The 21,735-nt window shown below is 41.6% G+C and overlaps 1 protein-coding gene across 3 annotated transcripts in view; it reads right to left on the minus strand.

The window, feature by feature from the left end:
• Positions 1-1,943: 1,943 nt before the first annotated feature.
• Positions 1,944-21,735, minus strand: part of UBP1 (upstream binding protein 1) — a 29,569-nt gene continuing 9,777 nt past the window's right edge. Inside the window, exons 4-16 of one of the 3 annotated variants that reach the window (XM_054385073.1) lie at positions 19,848-19,953; positions 19,129-19,235; positions 17,401-17,553; positions 17,136-17,246; positions 16,478-16,585; positions 10,928-11,031; positions 10,331-10,385; positions 10,054-10,147; positions 8,546-8,636; positions 7,851-7,960; positions 5,664-5,806; positions 5,055-5,106; positions 1,944-3,782 (exon numbers count right to left, since the gene is read on the minus strand). In XM_054385073.1, the coding sequence (XP_054241048.1) occupies positions 3,745-3,782; positions 5,055-5,106; positions 5,664-5,806; positions 7,851-7,960; positions 8,546-8,636; positions 10,054-10,147; positions 10,331-10,385; positions 10,928-11,031; positions 16,478-16,585; positions 17,136-17,246; positions 17,401-17,553; positions 19,129-19,235; positions 19,848-19,953 (1,272 nt within the window). In that variant the 3' untranslated portion in view covers positions 1,944-3,744. The remainder of the gene's footprint in view (positions 3,783-5,054; positions 5,107-5,663; positions 5,807-7,850; positions 7,961-8,545; positions 8,637-10,053; positions 10,148-10,330; positions 10,386-10,927; positions 11,032-16,477; positions 16,586-17,135; positions 17,247-17,400; positions 17,554-19,128; positions 19,236-19,847; positions 19,954-21,735) is intronic. The other 2 variants (XM_054385075.1, XM_054385074.1) reach the window with 2 other exon arrangements.

Here is a 21,735-nt window from a genome sequence, read left to right on the forward strand (position 1 = left end):
AAGGGGACTGCACCTCTGTGGAAGGAGTTGGTTCCCTGACAGTCCTTATGGTGGTGTTTGGTCATCCAGTTTTGTGACAAGAGCATTTTTTTTCCAGGTAAAAAAAATCTTGTCGTAATGTGCAACTGTGGATTGAGTTGGTGATGCTTCAGTTTGTATTAGTAACTCCTTCCTTCTGTTGGCATGAGAACTGAAGTAGTGTGAGAGGTGGGGGCCTTGCAGCTACCTGGTGAAAGCAGACTAAACGTGGAAGTTAATTTTGCATTTGTAAGCACTGCCCAGTGTGAAGTCCTAACCTATTCTGGGCCTCCAGTCTGTTACTCCAAGGGACTGAACCTGCTGGTCTGCACTATACACGACAGATCCAGTATCAGGTTTAAGGCCACATCAGCTTCAGCAGACATTGACCAAAAGAATGCAAGGTAGTAATGAGCTCTTACAGCAAACCAGCTTGTATTTTTTTCACAATTCAGCTTCATATTTAATTATGTAACAGGACAACAGGTAATGTCAAAAGGTAAGGTAGCACCTCAAGGTACCTCTATAAATAAACCCTTTCCAAGTTTTGGAACTTGGTTCTATTGAACTGGGTGTTAGTATAAAGCTTGCCCTGAAGCACATTCTATGCCCAATGCCATCTGCCTTTACGAGGGGCAAGAAATCCACTGGGGTAGAGCTTGTGCACTCTACTGTAACTGCCTGCCACGATCATACATGGTGCTTACTGCTAAGCTGCTCCTATGTGTCCTTGGTCACCTCCCCTGCTTGCAAGGGCAGGATGCAGTGGGTCTAGGAAGAGTGGTGCAGTATTTGTGGGTTTCTACAGGTGAAGAGTGGAAATCGGGTTGTTACGGGAACTACGGTGGAGCAAGGAATTAAATCCAAACTGCCTGACATACCTGGCTTAGAGATGCAGAAAGCAGGTGGGCAAAGAAAGCTGTAAGCAGGAGTTGAACCGAACCGAACCAAACCTGTGGATTTCCAATGATGTGGAAAGCCAAACTCTTCACGTTGGGGTTAAGAAGTGCTCAACTTCTGAATGGTAACAATGAAATCTATGTATTAATTAAGGCCATGCTTTCATCCTTAGTTTTTTAGTGCTAGAGGGTTAGAAATAAAACTTTTTTTACTGAGATAAACCACACCAACAGCTCAGAAAGCTTCCTGCAAGATCAACTCTGTGTGTGTGTGTGTGTGTTTTAAGAGTTCAGGGCCTGTGTGTTCACTGAGAAGTAACAGAAATACTGGCTTAAATAGCAGCCAGAGAAGCTCCCGAGGGATACTGCTGCAATTTCCCCCCCACCCCAAATTTTAAGCTGCTTTTGAAAAGGAGTGTGAACATGAAGAGACTTTTATGGGTAACAGCAGCTGGGTTGTGTTCATGCTTCCCATTCACAGAGAGTGGGGATGGCTGAGGTTCCTTATAGCTGCATGTACCAGTACAGAGTAAGCCAACTGGGGCTTGTTTGACACAGCAGTGGAGGAGCCTTGTTACAGTCACACCTGGAGTTGAATGAAGAGACTGCTGCAAGAGGAAGTTGTAAGCAGATGTTCTTCAGGCATTGGTACCAGTTTGCCAAGGTGTGTTGCCATTTGTTGGCTTTTATTTTTAAGGACATAATGAACCTTGTAAGTCTACTGCATTAAAGATGTACAAAACCAAATGGAACCTACTCTGATATAAGACACTTCAATAAATAATCAGCTGCTGTCAAGTGGGGGTTGGTTTCCATTATTTCAGATGGAACTGAGCTTTCCGGCTGGCTGCAGGATGAAATGCAGCACTGCCCAGCTTGTGTTACTTACCAGTGCTGGGGTAGAGCTTGCAGCTAATCTGATCTCAGTAGAAAAGCCACCTCTGAAGGGTGGGAGAAGCAAACAAAAGCACATTTACAAAATTATTGAAAAACATTTATTATACTTAAATTGAAATGTGTACATCTTATTAAAAAACAAAAGCAATCTGCTGGTGCCATAATTTAATTCCAATTTCAAGTGAGCTGGACAAACTACTGTACAACTTTCAGTATTCTTCAAAAATTACATATTTGGATACTTTCCAATCAAGGAGTTTTCCACTTTTTTATAAAACATTTGGATTTGAATATGGTGTGAGCTGAAAAGACACAAGTGTCCATTCAAGAAAATGCTGGGACCAAACAGTACCCAAAGAAAGATGAGCAACCTACAGGCAGAAATGTGTAAGTACAAAAGAATTAAACTTTCAGTGCAGAGAACACCAGGTTTAAAAAAAAAAAAAAAAAGACATCCTCTAGCTTTGACGTATTTAAATTTTCAAAATGCTACAGCTTTTAGAAGCTTTTTCTGCTATGCATTCGAGCTGGTTAGGGGAGAGGGAATGAACAAAGCCAGGCTGCTTTTTTATGTGCTGTGGGAGGTGCTAACATGGAACACTGCAGCATTGAAAGCAAACGCTTCCCAAGCTTTTAAGCCAGAGATGAAGGGGGAACTTCTCCAAGGCACAAAATGACAACTCTGAAACTGTCCCTTAATGCCTTTTGAAAGGTTGCCCTCCAAGTACCTCAGCATTGGAACTTAACATTAACATAGGCAATGCTGCACCGTGTCTTTACAAGGAAGGAAAGCGCAAGCCCTGAAGCGAGCAATTGGCTGTTGGCAAGGGCAGCTAGTGTCTGGTCCTGTGAGGAGGCACTGCAACAGCTGTACAGCCCAGGCTGCGGGAGGCTGAAAAGGGGTGGCAGGAAAAGTAGGAGACTCATCCGTAACAGTGCCTGCAGCCAGGCGTTTACCTGCTGGGAAGGAGATGTAAATGGTGAATGTTTAGTGTTACTTAAGCAATTTATTGGATGGTACTGAAAGCTACGGCAGCCCCCTGGTGCCAGGGTGTCACCGTCCCTCATGAGCAGAATTCCACTAAGTCACAAGCCCCATCTCTCACTGCTAGTATTTTAAACCCATAGCTTTACAAGCAAAGAGTTAAACTGCAGCAATGCTCCGCAGAGAACCTAGGAAACTAAACATAAAGGATGCATAGGCAGTTCTTTTGCATTAAATTTGTTAAAGCAAAACACAATTACTCAGTACCCCATAGGACATTAATCCCTCCAATAAGGTACTATTGATAATGCAGTTTGCTGCATGCATATATTGCATCTGTCTGAGGCTTCTTCAAAGCCCTTTTCTGGCATATACACTTCTTACATACACTCTTATACACAATTTACACAGGAAGCTGTTTTGACAGCCTTACTCTCCAAGACCCAACAATCTGATCACCCTCAGCTTAACTATTTATCTCCACACAGATCAGTATGTGCTCTGCTAACATTAAAAATAAAACCAGCCTAAGGTACGAGCAAGTAATAGACAAACTGGCACAGAAAGGTAAATGCCCCCAAATAAGTTTACATTCATCTCCAACTGGACACAGATCATAGAACAGCAGCAGTGCTTCGCTTCCAGAAACTGCATCTACTGGCCATCATTTGCCTTATTTCAGGAAAGGGCAAGCACCTTTGCTCACATTGTCTTCCATGCCTGTACGTCAGCTGTCATGGCATTATACCTCTCATGAGGACACTTAGCTATGGCAGTGATAAGAAAGTTCACCTATTAAACAGCTCATTAGAAAGGTCATTCTGTGTTTTCAATATGAAACATCTTATACAGTGAAGTTAGATCCTAAGGTTGTGAATGATCTTCATAAGTCTTTAGGCAGGACTTCATTCTATGTTGGGGTATCAGCCTAGCAACTGTGTGACATCACTTCAGAATTATATGGAAGCCTTCACCATTTTCAGCTAAAAAAGAAAAAAAAAGTGTCAAGTCTTTTATAAATAGAACCATAACTACCCCATCAACCTAGGCGCCTGCATTTTGCTGCGCAGAGGTGGCAGAGAGGAGAACTTGGAACAGATCAGCAACTTGCTCTTCAGACAGAACTAACATTTTTCAAATCCCCCAATAGTGACTCCTGATACTATACAAACAAGTTAACTTCTGCAAGACCATCACCAGTCCTTCACATATGGCTTTAATCTCTTTTTTGAGATTGAACTATAGAAAGCCAAACAGAAACGTTAAAAAACCCAGTCCCCTGTGGACTTTAGGCTTGGAAACTCACAGTATCACAAAAAAAACCCTACAGTCAAGACAAAAAGGTCCCTGACAACCACAAACATGAGCAGATTTTATACCACACAAAACAATTTGTTTCACATTAGGATGCTGACAAAGTGAAGCAGACCTTAAAAACACAGCTTATCTACAGCAAAAACATAGCATTAAAAACCCCTGCTTGTGCCCAAGAGTAGTGTTATGGTAATAACTTGCAATTGGATCTTCAACATTAGGGCAGTTCACCTTGTCCACTGATCTCTAAAATTTCCTTGGCACCTTTTAACAGAAATGAACTGCTCATCTGAATTCCTCTGAAAAACTGAGAGGTTATAGCAGGGAGCCCCACAGCAATCCTTCTGTTTAACTGCAGGTACACAACTGAAATAATGCCCCACAGCTGGCAGCACAGGGCAGGGAGGAGTTTGTGCTGTGGCTGTTCCCTGTGAGTCTACTGGTTAATGCTGAAGAGCAGCTTTATGTGAGTGAGCCTCTGCTAGGCAGAGGAACTCTGCTGCAGCCTTCCCCTACAGTGGCCACATCCTGTCTACAGCAAGCAGCTGCTGACCAGGACCACTTACCAGCAATGACAGAGCAGAACTGACACTCAGTTCAGCAGTGTCTGCACATTGACACTGCCAGGATTGGGGTTTTTTCTCCACAATTACAAGCAGCAATCACTGGTCAGTGGTGGCTGATAGAACTTTAAATAGGTTTTGTTACCAGTGAAAGCCTGGAGAAAAAAGACTGAGGTGTGCCACAGAGGCCAAAAGGTCTGGTTCCCAGAGGAGGAGCCTGTGGCCAGTCCTGCCTGTGAGGACAAGTCACCCTCCACTCACTCTGCTGCTGCTCTTCACTTGAGGGAGATTTATTGGAATGGTAAAGACTCTGCTTCAAAGAAGGCTCTGTGGTAGAACAAACAATGATGCTTTAGAGTGTCAGAAAAGAGACTGTACCTTTGATTGTAGCGAATAAGAAGCAACTCTCATCTTGAAAGTTTTGAACCATCTACAACAAGAAGAAGCAGTTTGAAACTCTCCTGAGTATGACCAATGCAAAACAATCAACAGGTCAAATATTAAAGGCAGCCTCTGATAAGAAACCGTGTATTATTATGGCTTTGTTCAGCAAGCTTTTCCCAAATTAAATTACAATACTGTCAAAATACTGCCTCTTAATCACCTGACAGTGATTCATGGCCACTGGGAGCCCAATACTGTTGGCTGTGTTTTTGAAACTCTAAACACATGTAGCAGATACTTGACCAAGTAGAGTTCAACAGCATTTAAATGCTGCCAGGCTTTGGGTGTGTTTGAAATAAAACCACGCTGCTAAGCAATCACTGCAGCACCAGACCAGTTGCCTTTCTCTTCTCAGAACTTGTAAATGACACTTCAAGGATCCTTCTGTGCATTTTAATGCAAAGGAAACAATACTCCTTGTCAGAAGATACTTGGCTGCATTCCCCAGCAGAAGAGCCAGTGATAAAAGCACCATGCATAAGAAAATCCCCCATTCTATCCAATTCACACACAATATTTGTCAAGAAAATGCTATTTGCTTACCTGATCACTAACAAGGATGTGGATCCCAGTGGGGCCCTGTCTGTAAACCTGGTTGATCTGATGCAACGGAATATTAAATGCCAAAGCAAGCTTGCGTGTGACTTCTGAGGCTGCCATTTCTTCCAAGTAGATTGCATGATAAACTATAAGGAAAAAAGTATTTACATAAGCTTGGTACTACTAGATAACAAGTGACTAGATGAAATAAAACAAAACTGATTTTTTTTTTTACTGTTTTTTTTTTTTTTGTATCCAGGCTTTTAAAAAACTGCCCATTCTCACTAAGAAGCATGAACCACTCAAGGCGGAGTCCTAAACACACCTCTCCGAGAAGGGGGAGGCTTCTGATGGCTCTGATACTGAAGGCAACTTCCACATTTTTCCTATATCCCTTAGGAGAAAGGCAGTCCTTTCAGGCACACTGAAATGGATCTTTAGAGCCACCTGAGAATGAATGTGAAGTATTTTTGGACCATCTCAAACGCAGCAGGTTGTAAGTAAGAAAGGAAATTGCTGCTTTAAATAGGGACATAATTTGGGGAGGGCAAATACCCACTTGACAGAAACAGCATCCTATTTACAGCTCCTCCTCCAGCTCAGTTCTTGTAGGGAACATACTATTATATGAGCAGCAACCTATACAGCTTCCAGTTCGTTGGAATTCAGAACAGGATTTCCAAATAGCTCTCTTCTCTTGTCATTAAAAGTTACCATCTGTGTTGACACAGTAGGAGAACCAACCATACTAACACCATGAGCCCATGCACCACTTGGCTGTTTTCCTTGTCTCAGCCCCACCGTTTTCAGTTGAGTTGCACAGAAAATGACAGCAAAACCTAACAGAAAACGGGGACGAAAACATTCTGTTTGCATTTAACTTTCACATGCACCTACACTGGTCTGGCTCATTATCCTGTCTGGAACAACACAGCAAAGGTAATGTGGCAGTTTAGGCTGGGTACCTCCTGTTACTGCCACATAAGTTACACCTCCGGTGTCCCGAGTGTCCAACCCAATAAGGTGGACACAGGAAACGGCGTATTTCTACCCATAAATCCTGCGCCCCATAAATCCATCTGCAGAGCCATTCTCTTCCTCTTTCTTCCCTCTCTGCTCCCGTGGGAGATGCTCTCTTATCGGCTAACAGTGGGGGAGTATCTCAAGGCCTCTCAGGCCCGTCTAGGCCTAATGACAGGAAGAGAAGGGGGTGGGGGGGTGGCAGTCTCAGATTGCCAGCCTGAGACTAGCCTAGCAGTTGGGGGGGGAAGAAAGAGCCCTGGGGGTTTTGGGTAGACCTACAGGTGGGGAGAAGGGAAGAGTTGGGAGGCCTTTGGGTGTTGTGTAAGGGACTCTGTACGCTTTGGGATTCTTTGCCACTATGCTTGTAGTTTTTTGTAGCTTCACCAATTGCTTTTCCATTTAAACTTTCTATCGCTCTTCAATCTGTTTGTTTGAGTGTCGTTCTTTTGTCCCTCCCGGGGCAAGAGAGGATCTGTCTGGCCTCAAACCAGCACAGATTATTGGTAGCAGAGGATGGTTTTGATCCATCGATCTCTGGGTTATGGGCCCAGGAACTGATGGCATTGTTCCTGAAATGAGTCTCATTGTCAGATGCGATCCGTTCAAGCGTACCATGTTGCCACAGGATTTGCTTTTCAAGGCCTAAGATGGTGTTCCAGGCAGTGGCATGGTTTACAGGATATGTTTCCAGACAGCCCATAGTTGCTTCTACCATGGTGAGGATGTAACGCTTGCCCTGGCATGTTTGTGGCAGTGGTCCGATATAGTCAGTCTGCCAGGCCTCACCATAGCGAAAACCCAGCCACCGTCCTCTGTTCCAGGAAGACTTAGCTCTGGTGGCTCTCTTGATGGCTGCACAGGTTTCACAGTCATGTGTGACCTGTGTGATGGCCAGGTAATTTGAGAGCTTCTTAATTAATTAGCATGTAACAAAAGTTTTATCAAGGGAGAGAAAAAAAAAAAAATCAATTATTTAACCTTGAGCTGTTTTAAGGTTCTGTTGCTGGCATGCAGCTAAAACAGCAGCCTTGTTCTGAGAACAAATCCCTGCACTCTTTGTAGAGCAGCAAAGCAGCCTTTGCCCTTCTCTGTTTTCATCTCTCTTGGTTTAGACTTGCTGAGACCCACCCAGCAGCAGTCCTCTCAGAGCCCCACCCTGTTCCCTACCGTATATTGCACCGTTGCTGCTATCGCCGCTGCCTGTGTCTTGCCTTTCCAGTTCTATGCTCCTCAGCGGCTCCTGGCAGACGTAGATTGTTAACCGGGGCCTAACAGACCTGCAAGGCAGGGAGATCAGCGTCACACTCTTGCTCTGGAAATACAGAAATTGACAGGCCACTGATGTGGATTTGCTATGCTGGTGGTGCACTTGAATCGATCTCTTTCACTGACCAAAAGAAGTAAAATTCCAACAGGGCTCAGGGGTCTCCAGGGTGCTACTGAGGTCAGGCTGAGTTTCAGTGTGTTCAGCAGGGTGCTGCTTGTGGGGAATCCTGGAACAGAACTACTGAATAACAGTGACAATTGCTGAGGCCAATAGCCATAAACACCCTTTTAGTCAGATGCTGTGTTAGCACTCAGCACCTGTGACCTTAAACCCACTAGCTGGTGTTCTTAGCTCCCCTACATGAGAAGCTTTATCTTGGCAACAAATCCATCTGTTGCCAAGAGGTCAGCAGTGCCTGACTGCACTGGTACCAGTGTTGCAGCCTCCCTTTGAGCTCACCAGTGCCCTCATCTCTGGAGCCTGCTCTGAAGGCACAGATGGGAGACTTCTGCTGCCAAACCCTGAGGCAGCTGACACTGGCACGTCAGTTCTGGGCAGAGCCAAACCCCAGCTGCAGAGGCACCAGGGAGGTTACCTGGATTTCAGTGCATTATACAGCCGAATGCCGTCGGCAGGACCACAGATTTGTACCAGATCTTCTCTTGTCAGCTTTAATAAATCAGCACCTGGACAAACACAGGAGGGTTTTGATAGAGATTATTTCAGAACATCTCTACTTGTAAAAATAAATTTTATGTTCATTTTAACTAAAAATGGCCTCCTGCAAACAGGAACAAGCAAGCAGCGTTCAGAACCAGAAAAACAACCTCCTCCTGGGGTGGTGTCACTTGATGGTGCTCCCAGCTCTGAAAAAGTACCAAGTCTGCTAGGCCTGCAGTTTCTGTATATACACAGGACTCTTCCATATCCAGACAATGGCTTAAACAACTCTAAGTGTTAACTGACACCCAAGGTCAGTGTATTTTAAACACGGAGCAAAGATTTCTCTGTTTGATGATTTCTCACTTGATGAATTGTCCCAGGTAGTCAACAATGCATCACAGCCTCTATGCCCTTCAGTTATTACAGTGCCCTCATTTATAGAAGATACTGCTACAGGCTGGCATAGCAACAGCAGTGCAGTAAAACCAGTCCATCAGCAGCCTCTGAGGTGAATCCAGATTGTGGGATTCTTCCATCCAAAAGCAACTGGATTTTTTTTTCATGTGATCCTGGGCATAAGTGGTCTCTGAAAACAACTCTTTCCAAAACAGAAGGGAAGGGAAGCTTCAATGAAAGATACTAAGCAAATTTAAACTCAAAATTGAAGGAAGGATCCTTCTTAGAAGCAGCATGGGTGTCAACAAAGGAAACACTCTGACAAATCAGTCACTGTAAGAGGAATAGGACAGGAAATTAAAAAAAAAAAAAAAAAAGATAGTCTATTTGTAAAAGTACTCCACAGATGATCTAGGAACACACAGGGAAAAGCCAGTAAAAATAATGGGTCATCATAGCCCTTAAATACTGTAACAAAACCCCCACACCTGAAGAAGTGTAATGAAAGCTACGTACAACGTACCTGCTGCTTCAATGAACATCTATGAGCCAGCTGCTGTTTGACTTCTATAAAGATAATAATGAAAAAGAACTCCTCTTTTCCAACATCTCCCAGAGTCTCTGTCAGGAATTTGGCACTAGAGTTTACTGGAACAGTGTAGCAATCCTAACACAAGGAGCAGAGCTGAAACCCAAAGCAGCAGCAGAGGAATGCCTCCTGCAGCTGGCTGGCCACCACTGAGGAAGGGCCCAGCAGAGCAGCCAGCCTGCTTGCCTGGCTCCCCAGAGCTGCTCCTTTATCTCCAAAGAGCAATCACAGTTGCAATGATTTTGTGAACCTGGCTTCACTTTTGCGCGTACAAAACAAACTAGAAAACAAATGCCTTCCAATGCCTTCCAGCACATATTGACCGTTTAATAAGCAAATCACCAAGTTACTAGAAATACTGATGCTGTATTGCTTTCAGAGAATTATTCCCACACACCAACCTTGTTCTCTTAACATGAAGAAAGACTCTACATAAAGAAGTAAACTATAGATACCTGAGAAATTTGAAAAAAGCCTTGTATAGGTGGAGAACCTATTCTTGAGCAACCATTGCTGAGTTTCCTGGATTGTGGCTGAAGAATGAAGCTGCTGTAAGAAAGAAGACTGGATATAATTTGGATTGGAAAAAAAAAAAAAAGCCCAAACCACTGAAAAATACTCTTCAGCAAAACACTTCTCAGTACCTATTAATGTCAAGGTACACACAAATCAAGTATTCTGACACAAACTTACAAATACAGCCATGATCAACACCAGAAAGCAGATACTCACATCTCCAGACCCTTGAGAGGTTCCATCTCCTTGATGATTTGGGGATGAAGAATTGCTAGCGGTGTCAAAAAAAGAAAAAAGTATTACCAGAATTTAATTAAGCAAAATACTTAAGCATTGCTGAAAAATAATCTGAAATGCCCCCCCAAATAGGTATCACTGTAAATAGTGCCTCAGTACAACATGTTTTCACCAACAGAACACCCTGTTGAGCAGCCTGTAAAAATGATTGGAGGTTTTTTCTCTTGCAAATTATATTAGCTGGTTCTGTGGGGAACTGCGACTGTTCTTACTGTAAAAAGCTGAATAGTTTCCATAGACAAGGATTAAGCCAGAACAGTTAAAAGGTAAAGGGTTTGCTGTAGGACAACACACAGGAAGAAAAGTTTTCAAGAGTGTGTAGTAAGAAATTAAAACATTGAAGCAATTGTAATGACGCTAATGGAATCCCATGGTGCAAGGGTCAAACACTCAAATAAATACATAGGTCAAAGCAATCTCCCATCCCCAGATGAACCAGAAAGCAGTTGCATTTACTCAGAAAATGCTGCTGAATAAGCTTGGTTTTAAAAAGGTTACCTAAGTAAAGAAACCTACCTGTCTGGGATACTGTAGGTATTGTGCTGAGCAGAGGTAAAAGTTGGAGCAGGAGTAGGACTGTTGTTTACAAATGTTGTGGGAGCATCTGGCCATGGTGAGCACTGAAGGTAAAGAATTAAAGCTTAATTTTCTCTGGACAATACATTTTCACTCTGATGAACACTTGTTTCACTTAAAACCAGGGTTTTATCCACAGCGAATTCTGATCTGTAATTCCAAATAAAAGATTCCCTCCATCCCACAGCCTACATGCAGAGACTCCAGGTAAAAATCAGTTCTATCTTTTCTTTCATGAAGACTCCCATTTATACTGTCCACTCTTAACAAAACACAGGTCTCTAGACACCCTCACGAAAAGTCCCTCTGCAGCCTTCCTGTAGGATCCTCTTCAGGCACTGGAAGGCAGCTCTAAGGTCCTTCTGGAGTCTTCTCTTCTCCAGGCTGAACAACCCCAGCTCCCTCAGCCTGTCCTCATAGCAGAGCTGCTCCATCCCTTGGATCATCTTTGTTGCCTCCTCTGGACTCTTCCACAGCTCTGTGTCCTTCTCATGCTGGGGACAGCAGAACTGGAAGCAGGGTCTCACAAGAGTAGAGTCAAAGGGCAGAATCCCCTCTCTTGACCTGCTGGCCACACTCCTTGTCTAAAACTCAGTTAACCCAAAGGCACTGAGCAAGGGCATGATACCAATACATAAGTCCCTGGCCACTGGGTGTAAACTCAAAAAATAACACTCTATCACAAGGAAGCATTCAACTTCATAAAAAAGCCATGACAGAGCAGAGAGACCCACACTGGGTCTTTACCTGTAACGAGCAAAGAATATATACTGCTGGATGTTCACAGAAGTTGGTTTTGAGGTCTCAGGGCTAACTGTCCTCTGTTACTAGATACACTGACACAAGTGTGCTCTGGAAATGATGCCTTCATTTCCACTGATTAACTCTTGAAAAGGAGAATACTATCTTGGCTTCACCTCTAGCATTCTTCTGTACAGAACATGAATGAAGTTATGAAGTGCTGACCAATGGTCTTACTGAGTTAGTCAGAAAGACAGGAAATCTTTCCAAGCCTGACTTTTCAGACTCAGGATATTTAGCAACATCTAAAGAAGTGCAAAAACCCCAAGTTCTCCCAAGCCACTCTTTGGTGTCATTTCCCTTCCTACTTCCAATCTACCTGAATCTGCCCAAATGCATACTTTACAAAAGAGCTTCTAGTAAGTCCATACTATACTCAAATACCAAATCAGCATGCAAGCAAAACAATTACAGCTAACTGTATATAGTTGGGCACAGAGCATCATCTTTAGAGATCAAGACAGCACTTCTATCATGCAGGGGACAGAGCTTTTCCAAGGAACCTACAAAACCCAGGTTCTTGCCCCAGACACGAGCCCTTAGTGTCAGCAAAAGCAAAACTCCTGTTCATATTAACCTGATTATTCTGAATGCAGACGAAGTTACTCTCAAAGTGTGAAGTCACCCACAATTCATATCCTATGTGCTGGTACTGCTATATGAGGTAAAGAGATGTAAAATGAAAACGCATTGAAGGAATACTATGTGTTTATTTTAATAAATTAGTTTTCTTCCAGCTCCACCTTCTTGACTCTTACAGCCTCTAAAAGATTTATACTCAAAATTAAAGCCACTTACAGAAAACGTTTAACTGCTGCCCCAACCTTTTTAATGTTCCCTTTTCAGTGTCTATACCTGGAAGTCTTCTAAGTCTTCACATGCCCTACAACCAGCTGTCTGCAAAACATGACCATTTCACCAGGTTCAATGGAATTGCAGCTTCAGATAGTATAGTTTGTGACATATTCCACACACTAATATCAAAATCAATCAAGACACTGCACACCAAAAAACATGCAAAGGCCCCAACTATCACAGTACAAATTTGCCTTTTTCAAATTAAAAGCAGTTTAAAGAATCTGGTGTGGTTTTAATCTCTTCCTCCTTAGACAACCTCTAGCTTCTATGTATCACAGAATTGTCAGGGTTGGAAGGGACCTCAAGGATCATCCAGTTCCAATCCCCCTGCCATGGGAAGGGACACTTCCCACCAGATCAGGTTGCCCAGAGCCATGTCCAGCCTGGTATTAAAAACCGCCAGGGCTTCCACCACCTCCCTGGGCAACCTGTTCCAGTGTCTCACCATCCTCATGGCAAAGAACTTCTTCCTGATGTCTAAATGTAAATCTCCCCTCCTCTAGCTTGGATCTATTCCCCCTGGTCCTATCACTACCCAACATCCTACCCAACACCCACAGGTATTGGGAAGAGAGGGGAAAAAATAAAGTGCCTTCTTTGTTAAATGGCCCTGGATGAAGGTCACCAGAATGTAAACATCTACTCTGAGCTCCAGAAGGCAGTGTTCAAGTTTGTAGCCTTTTATCTCTGCACAAAAAAAAGCAAGGCTCCATAGCAAGAGAGTCTCAGCACGTTAACTGCATCTGGCTGGCTGGCAAGCACTGAGACAAATGCTGCAGAAAAAGCAGCGAATGCATTGAATTTTGAAACATCAGGTGCATGAAAAGGACTAATGGCAAAGTGTTATCCAGATGGCATTCTTAGGAAAATGAATGAAAAGATGGGTGATGGCAATGATAACTGGAGATTCTTTCTAAGGAAAGAAGAGTGGAGCAGAAAGACCAAACTCCTTGATATACCATACGAACTAAACTGAAAAGACATTAGATTCAATGTTTCCTGTCGGAAACACAGGAAGAAACCAATCTGTTCAAATCAGATTGTGGCTGAGCTGGAAAAAAAATCATACAAAAAAATCCCAACCAAACTCCAAACCACCTAAATGAAATGAAATTAGAAATATCCAGTAAATAAAACAGCAGAATATTGGAGGGGCAAAATAAAAAAAGCCAACATACAAAATGAGATGCAAAAAGCGAGGAACAAAAATCCTATATGTGATGTGTAGCAGGAAGGTAACAATATAGTGCTTTAAAAAGCACTATATACTGGATCAAACTAAATTTCTGGAATTCAAGAAAAGATTACCCCAAAAAAAAAATAAATCTGGGCATCTAAGAATCAGCATTGGGTAAGGAACAGCCAACACTCTCAACTTTGTCACATAAAATACACTCCAAATAATCCTGTTTTCCTTCTGTGATGGAGCTACAGTTCCCACAACACGTAAGTACAAGGTCCATCACAGATGAACACGTAAGTAAAAACTGTCAGTTTTCTTACTTAAAAGTAGGTCTTTAATGTTTGTGCCCACACCCCTCAGTGAGAGCTGTACTGCACACATGGAACATTTAATCTGCACATATGAGGCAAGTCTGGTAATGGACAAATGTTCTGATGGCTACCTCTGTGAGGACAGATTTGCAAGGACAGAATTGCTGTAAGTAGAAACATGCATCATACCCTGTCCATATTTACAAGGCCCACAAGGACATGCCTGTCTGATAAGAAAATGACTCATGAGTTGGCCTCCAAGCTACAGATCAGACATCCCTTTTCTAGGTCAAGCAAAGAAGTTGCGCACTTAATTTATGTAGTTAAACCAAACACTTATGGAGTGCATAGTGACTACCATGGTTTCTCTATGAATACAGCAAAACCAGCATTTCATGGTATTTTTAATGGGCCTGGTGATTTCTAGTAATTTTTCTAATGATAGAAATAATTGTCATGATGGAACAGGTTGTGTTGAAGCTGCAAAGAATACCAGGTTACAAGGCTGAAAGTGTTTCACCCTACATGAATAAAATTCTACATGGTCTCAACTGACCAAATGATCCAAAGGCAGCATTTTATTAAGGGAAAATGCGAACCAGAAACAGCTGCACAATGGAGAGAGCTGGAGAGGTGTTACGACAAAATGTTTGTGGGTCATAGAATCACGAAGGTTGGAAATGACCTCCAAAACTGTCAGCCCAACACCACCATGCCCATTAAACTACGTCCCAAAGTACCACCTCTTCACGTTTTTTGAACACCTCCACCACTTCCCTGGGTAGCCTGTTACAATCATTGACCACTCTTTCAGTAAAGAATTTTTTCCTAATACCCAGTCTAAATCTCTCCTGGTACAACCTGAAGCCATTTCCTCTTGTTTTATCACTTCATACAAGGGAGAAGAAACTGAATCCCACCTCACTACAGCCTCCTTTCAGGCAGTCATAGAGTGTGAGGTGTCCTCTCAAGACTCCTCCAGACGAAACAATCCCAATTCCCTGAGTCGCTCCTCATAAGACTTGTTCTCTAGACCCTTCATCAGCTTAATTGTCCCTTCTCACCCCCATCCAAAGGAAGAAGTGCAGGGATGGACAAACACACACAGAGTCTCTGCTGTGTGCTTTGGGAAAGCCGTTAGTCCAGTACTACCTGTTCTACCTCCATTTTTCTTTGTTCCAATTAGGGTATAAGAAGAGGTTAGACAACTTTCAGACACTGTTAGGCTATAGTTTGTCCTATTCTGGACAGGGCATTTGTCATGTCTTCTAAAAAAATGCTCCTTCTATTCTTTCTATAAGCAATCATTCAATGAAGTATTATTAATAACAGAAAGAAGAGAGCACGTCCAGGGAGGGAAACAGAAATCCCTCTAAGAACCACCTTCAGAAGATGCCTCAGATATGCTTGGTAAGTGATAAAATCCTGTTTTTCTTCTGTCTGTACTTCCCTAACTCACGGCCATCTGGAACAAGTGAAAAAGAATGTCTGCACTGCCAAAGAATCAGAAAGGTTACATCTTCAAATAAAGTATACATGACTCTTCACAGATCATAAACTAAATCATGCCTGAGAGGCAAGAGTCAGACAGTCACTGCCTGAGTGCTACTGTGAAAGAGTTGTCAGCACAATGTGCCTGTTCACAGAACGCTCTAATAATGGTCTTCTGAATAACTCACATTTAAACTTGGCAAATAGAAGGTGCAGGATTGTTTCTCATCTAAAACCTTAAGGTGAGTGGCACTGAAACCTTATGAAACAGCATTGAAGAAATCTGAAATGGTCACCCTTGCCAGAACAGGTGTGTAGGATGAAGGTCAGATTTGTTCTGGGGGCACTTCAAGGGTTAGCCTACAGGCACCATGATAAGTGCTGACTCTCCTGAGCTGCATTAACCTGCCTAGAGCACAGTACATAGATGGCTGAAGGAAAAGTCAGTAACGATCAACATTAAATGGTGTTTTAAAAACACTGAGGTACAAGGAGACTTAGATTGAATGTGAGTACAAATACAGGAAACAACACTAAGTGTCACTCTTCTTACTTCCACTAATTACACACAAATAGGAAAGCAAAAGGCTGTTTCAGTTAAAAATCATGTAAAATGAAAGCTCTTGGCTTTTGAAAGTTACACAGTCCCTCTGCAACAGTTCAAGTGTTAGATTTAGGAAGGATTCCTTTGCTGAAAGCAAACATGGAGCAATTGGTGTACGTAAAAGTGAATACAATTAAAGCACAGCAATCAAAATACTTTTACTTTATAGAATGGAAGTTTCTCCTATATCTAACACTGCACAAGGTATCTTGCACAATGAAAAGTAAGCAGAAGTCCCTTACACTGCCTCGCTTTGCCAGAGAATCACCGTAGTCTGCTGGCAAAGTCCGCTTGCTGGACTTTTTCTGCTCATGTTCAACTGCATCTTCAATTATAGGCTCAAGCCTCATCTGGACAAACACCAAAGATTGGGATCAATTTCTTTTCATTATACAGTGAGGAAAGATCTATAAGCCTTTTAATAACTTGTGAAATCTTTAGAAAACTGCATAGAGTTCACTGATACTTCAATAAAAAGAAAATGCAAAACGCCTGCTGAGGCTCTGGCCTTCAGCTCCATAATCTCCAAACCAGACTTTGAAACTCAAATTTGGCAGATTAGTTAAATTCTAGATTCCCCCCTCTCTTTTTCTGGCTTCTCAGTTGCAAGATTTTTAGATCTGTACCAAAAGATTTGCTCTAGGCTTCAGTCCAGTCAGTCAAATACTGCTCAGTCTTGGTGTGTTTTAAAACAAGCACCTATCGAGTATCTAAGTAAGAGCTTACTAAACAAAAATGTCAACATTTAATGTTGCTGTTCACTGGACGAGTTTGTCAAACAGAAAAGTTTATCTTTGCGTAGCACTAATTCTTCCCCAACCCTTCCAAGACTGCAGCTAAGTGATATGTTGTATCTATGTATTTTCTCCTCAGTCAGCAGACAAAAGGCTGGTTTGTTACCTCTGTAAGAACTGTGGTGTCATATGAAGGCTGATACTTTTCTTTTTCATGTGCAGTTCGCTTTTCCATCTTTTCTCTGTCTGTTTTCTGCTTCCTGTCTGCTCCTTTTGGCTAAAAATGAACAGTTACATGAACAAGAATGAATATAGAAAATGGGTTTTATAATTGACATCTGGTATCAGAAACCAAGCAGTAATATAAAGATGTCTCCCATCTTTATTGGAGCTTCTGAGAGACTTACTAAGGATCTGTTTTCTATTGTTACCTTAAAAACTTTGATTTGACAACTGGCTGAATGCAGATGATCTGTATATTCTCCATTTTCAGTCTGCTTAAAAGTGTCAACCTGAATCCTAAAAGGAACTCCTTTCTCTCCTCCATGTTTACGAGGGGTAAATTCAGTGCTGATACAATGTACCTGGAAAAAAAGAACAACCACCAAACAAAAAGAACTCTCAGAAGCACTTTAGATGTGAATTTTACTATGTTCTACCAACATTACGTATATTTTCTAAGGACAAGTAACAAATTACCCAGCGTATCCCAGGACCAAGTCGCATAACTAAAGTTTTGTTGCTTTTCCTGCCCCTGTGCAAATGAAGCCAAAATTATCATACTTGAGCTGACAGGGAATAGTGGGAAACAAGTGTGCCACTAAAACCTCTGCTAAAATCAGAAGTCTTGATAGATTTTTTTTTTTTTTACTCATTTAGTAATCTTAAGAAAACTTTGGGTGGGTGACAAAAATATCTACCAATAGAGCAATGAGTTTCCAAGGCACTATTGTCCAACGCACAGCAGCTAGAAAAAGAACCCTTCAGTTACTAGTAATGAATATTAATTACCAAAGCCATAGAAAGTCACTGACTGGAAGAGCTTCACTCTCATGTGAAATCATCACAGTATTTTCAAATATCCCCAATTTCCCACAGAAGTCAGCAAGCTTTTTATGTTGTGTTTGTTTTGATATAGTTGCCTCCAGTGATACATTAGACTAGATTTATAAGGTAGAAATATCCCTAAAATATATCTAAGGAGAAAATTAGGGTAACAAAGAGTTATAGTGAACCTCACTGAACACTGCTTCCAATTATTTTTTTGCTTCCTTACGGAATTTTCAGTGAGCCAAGCACCATGGACACCCTGCACTCTCCAACGACTACAGTACTATATTTTTATTTCCTATGGCCATCAACCACAGACTGGAAACTGAAGCCTGAAGTGTAGGATCAGTGGTACTATATTGTGCTCTCTAGCCTTTAGAATAAGCGAACTATATTTCCATAATAAGAAAAGGTTTCATTTGCAGTCAGACTTTTATCACTTCTTCTAAGGACGTGCATAAACAATATTCACAATTTTGCAAGTAGACTACTTTATACCTATACCTTCTTATTTTTAATAAAAAGGATCTGAGACAAAAGCTAGGAGTTCCAATGTAAAACTAAACATTCTATCCAGATCATTTCCAAGGAACACATTCAATAGCCCTGAATATAAAATACATAAATAGTAAAAGTCCTACTACAAGGAAGTCTGCTGACACAGTAAGAAACATCTCTGAATGTCTGATTTAAAACCCTTTTCGTAGCACATTATTTTTCATATTCTGTCCTCAAGCCAAGGCTCTGCTGAAGCTCACCACTAGGAGAGAGGGCCTTAGCTGAAAAGAAAACCACTTCTAGGAGTAACACTATTTGGAGAAATAGAAATTAATTCTATAACTAAATATTTTAACCATGCCAGTTTTCTTCAAAGAGCTTTCTGAAAGCCTTTTAATGAAATTGGATTCAAAAGGCACTTTCATAAATCCAAATCAAGTTGAAAAATCTCACCAGGGACACATGGAGAACTATGAACTTGTGTTTTGCACAAAGCTGGTATTTAACAGCTCTCCCACAAATCAGAAACAGAGAAGCTTCATAGTACAAATATACTGTTTGTGACCCAAAAGGCACCAAACACAGATGTCCAGTCAAGTAAAGTTTCAAACCTGAATAAAAGCAGATGTACATTTTGTTGGATCCCACAAAAATTCAACTGCATTGAGCTGGCTTGGATTTGTCTTGATATCAATGACTCCAACAGACATTGGAATATCTATTAAAACAAGCAGTATACATTTCAATATAATCATATTCCAAGAGAAAATTACAAGTAAATAGTAAGGTAAGGTTAACATCAGTGAACACAGGTAGGCTGGAAAAACGTAGGTTTTGGGGGCTTGACCAACACCCCATAAACCATTTCTTAGGACTGATCTAAAGCATCTTAGTAGATTCAACATACAAAGTCCTAAGGCTTTGTGAGTGTTTTTTGATTCCCCTCCCCTCCTCCCTCTCCCCAAACAGAGCTTATACACCTAAAATAAAGCTATGCAAAATAGAAAAAACATATTGGTGCCATTTCCACCATCTACTACAGGCAGTGACTTTTTTCTGTGTTCTCATCATTATTGTAACATTCAGTAATCAAAACTAGAAAGATTACTAAATGTCTAAGATTACAGAGTTGCTATCTTACCTCTGCAGCACTTACAGGTTTTAAAGGAACATGAAAGTGGTAAAAACATTTATATTCAAAAATACACACTATGAGAAAGCAGCACACAGAAAATGGGTCTGTGTTTTTTCAACAGCCCCAGCATAGGTGTGTGCATGATTGGTTTACATCTGGAAACTGAATTCCATTCAGCGGCAACAGATTTTGTACCTAAGTCCAGAAGTCTGTCCCCAGGGCGGTTCCACTTCCAACCTTCTAGCTGCTGGTGCTCTGTATACTGCAACCTTCTGTCATGGAACACAACTCTTATGATACTCTAACGAAATAACGAAAAAGAAAACAAGCCACAAAGTTCCTATATGTTTAGGAACAGTCTGAAGTACTAAAACATGACAAAACAACCACAAAGCTGGTAAGTAGGTTTACAACAAAAAAACATCGGGCAACCATCAGTATTCCAAACTATTCCAGAACACTGAACAGAACCAAGCATAAGGAAATAGCTGCAAATGTGGTAAAAATTCAATAGACAATTCCATCTGACTGCATATTCTAAAGACCACTATGAGTTACATGCAGTGAGCTGAGCAACACTCCCTCCCTAATATTTACCAAAAAAATCATAGAATCACAGAATGGCTCAGGGTGGAAGGAACATTATAGATCATGTACTCCAACCTCCTTGACATGGGCAGAGACACTTCTCAACTATACTCAGCTGCTGAAGGCCTCATCCAGCCTGGCCTTGAACACCCCAAAGGAAGAGGCATCCACAACCTCCTGGGCAGCCTAATCCAGACTCTCACCACCCTTGTACTGAAGAACTTCTTCCTAAGATCCTAAAATCCATTATTTTAATTAATTGAAAGAAGTAATAAACAACTTCCAAGTGTTAAAAACTGTTCTAGCAGAAGTATTAATCTAAAAATACTATGACACAATTTTTATTCAGCTAAAAGCCACTTCTGCTATTACCATGCCCTTGGCCCTATGAAAGAAAGGTTTCTTTTCTGCTGCAGGAAGGCACATACAAAGCTATTTGTTATACAGAGTAAGGAAAAAAAAATCTATACATTAATTGCTACTGAACAAGCAAAACGTAGACTAACTTGAAGTCTAATTTTTCCCATTAGTCTACAGTCTGACTTGTATTAATAGTGGATCAGCGCATTCAAAACAAAACCCCAAGAACTTTAAAATGCAGTTCCTCCTGCAGAGCTATTGCATTTCCTGGGTTTTATTTCCCAGCTAACAAAGCACACATCCCTGTGCGTCCCTGTGAGCAACTTTTTCACAGCAAACCTACACCTTCGGAACTTGAAAAGGTCTGCACCACCTTCAACAACTTGAAATGCCTTCCCTGTTCAAGTACTGGAATGCCACACAATGGAAACTTTTGTTGATGCCACATTATTATACCTTGCTACAATAAAATTGCATTTTTTTAAGCTTTTACACGACTTTGTTGTATTCTCTACCTATCTAGTGGCTCAACACCAAGAGATTCCCCTACAGGGAAACAGCACCTAGGGGGGCAAATTGCAGCATGCCAACATGCCATGTTGTAAAAGGTCTGATTGCACTTGCACAACTCACAAATCCCAGTTTTCTGCTTGTCCTTAATGCTTCATGAAATCCTGAACAAGCATCCCACAAACAAAGAAGAACAAGGTGTAAGCCAGCCAAAGCTCACAAATTATGTAGCCCAAAGTCAGCTCGGCCTCCTACAGGCACACTCTTCTGGTGTATTTACTAGTACCACTGTCAGAGTTTAAGTTCCCTTCTTTCCCAATATCTGAATAAGTTTTTTCCCAGATAATTCAATAAAATAATGAGAATCTTAAAAGGAAAACACCAAACTCTTCCCCTTCATCAGTTCTTTAAATAACTTGCATGATGAGTTGAACATTTTCCAGTCCACCTCATTCTCAGACTTCATGTAATGCTTCAACAGTACCTTCTGCTAACATTAAGGCACAAGGAGACAAATCTGGAATTAGGAAAAGGAGCTCAGCTATGGAACAAACTGCTCAAGAAGTAGCAAGCTAGAGATCTGTCTGCCTACAGATGTATCTCCTATGTACCAATATCCCACTGA

The sequence above is a fragment of the Indicator indicator genome, chromosome 11, assembly GCF_027791375.1.
Source record: "Indicator indicator isolate 239-I01 chromosome 11, UM_Iind_1.1, whole genome shotgun sequence".
Classification (NCBI taxonomy): domain Eukaryota; kingdom Metazoa; phylum Chordata; class Aves; order Piciformes; family Indicatoridae; genus Indicator; species Indicator indicator.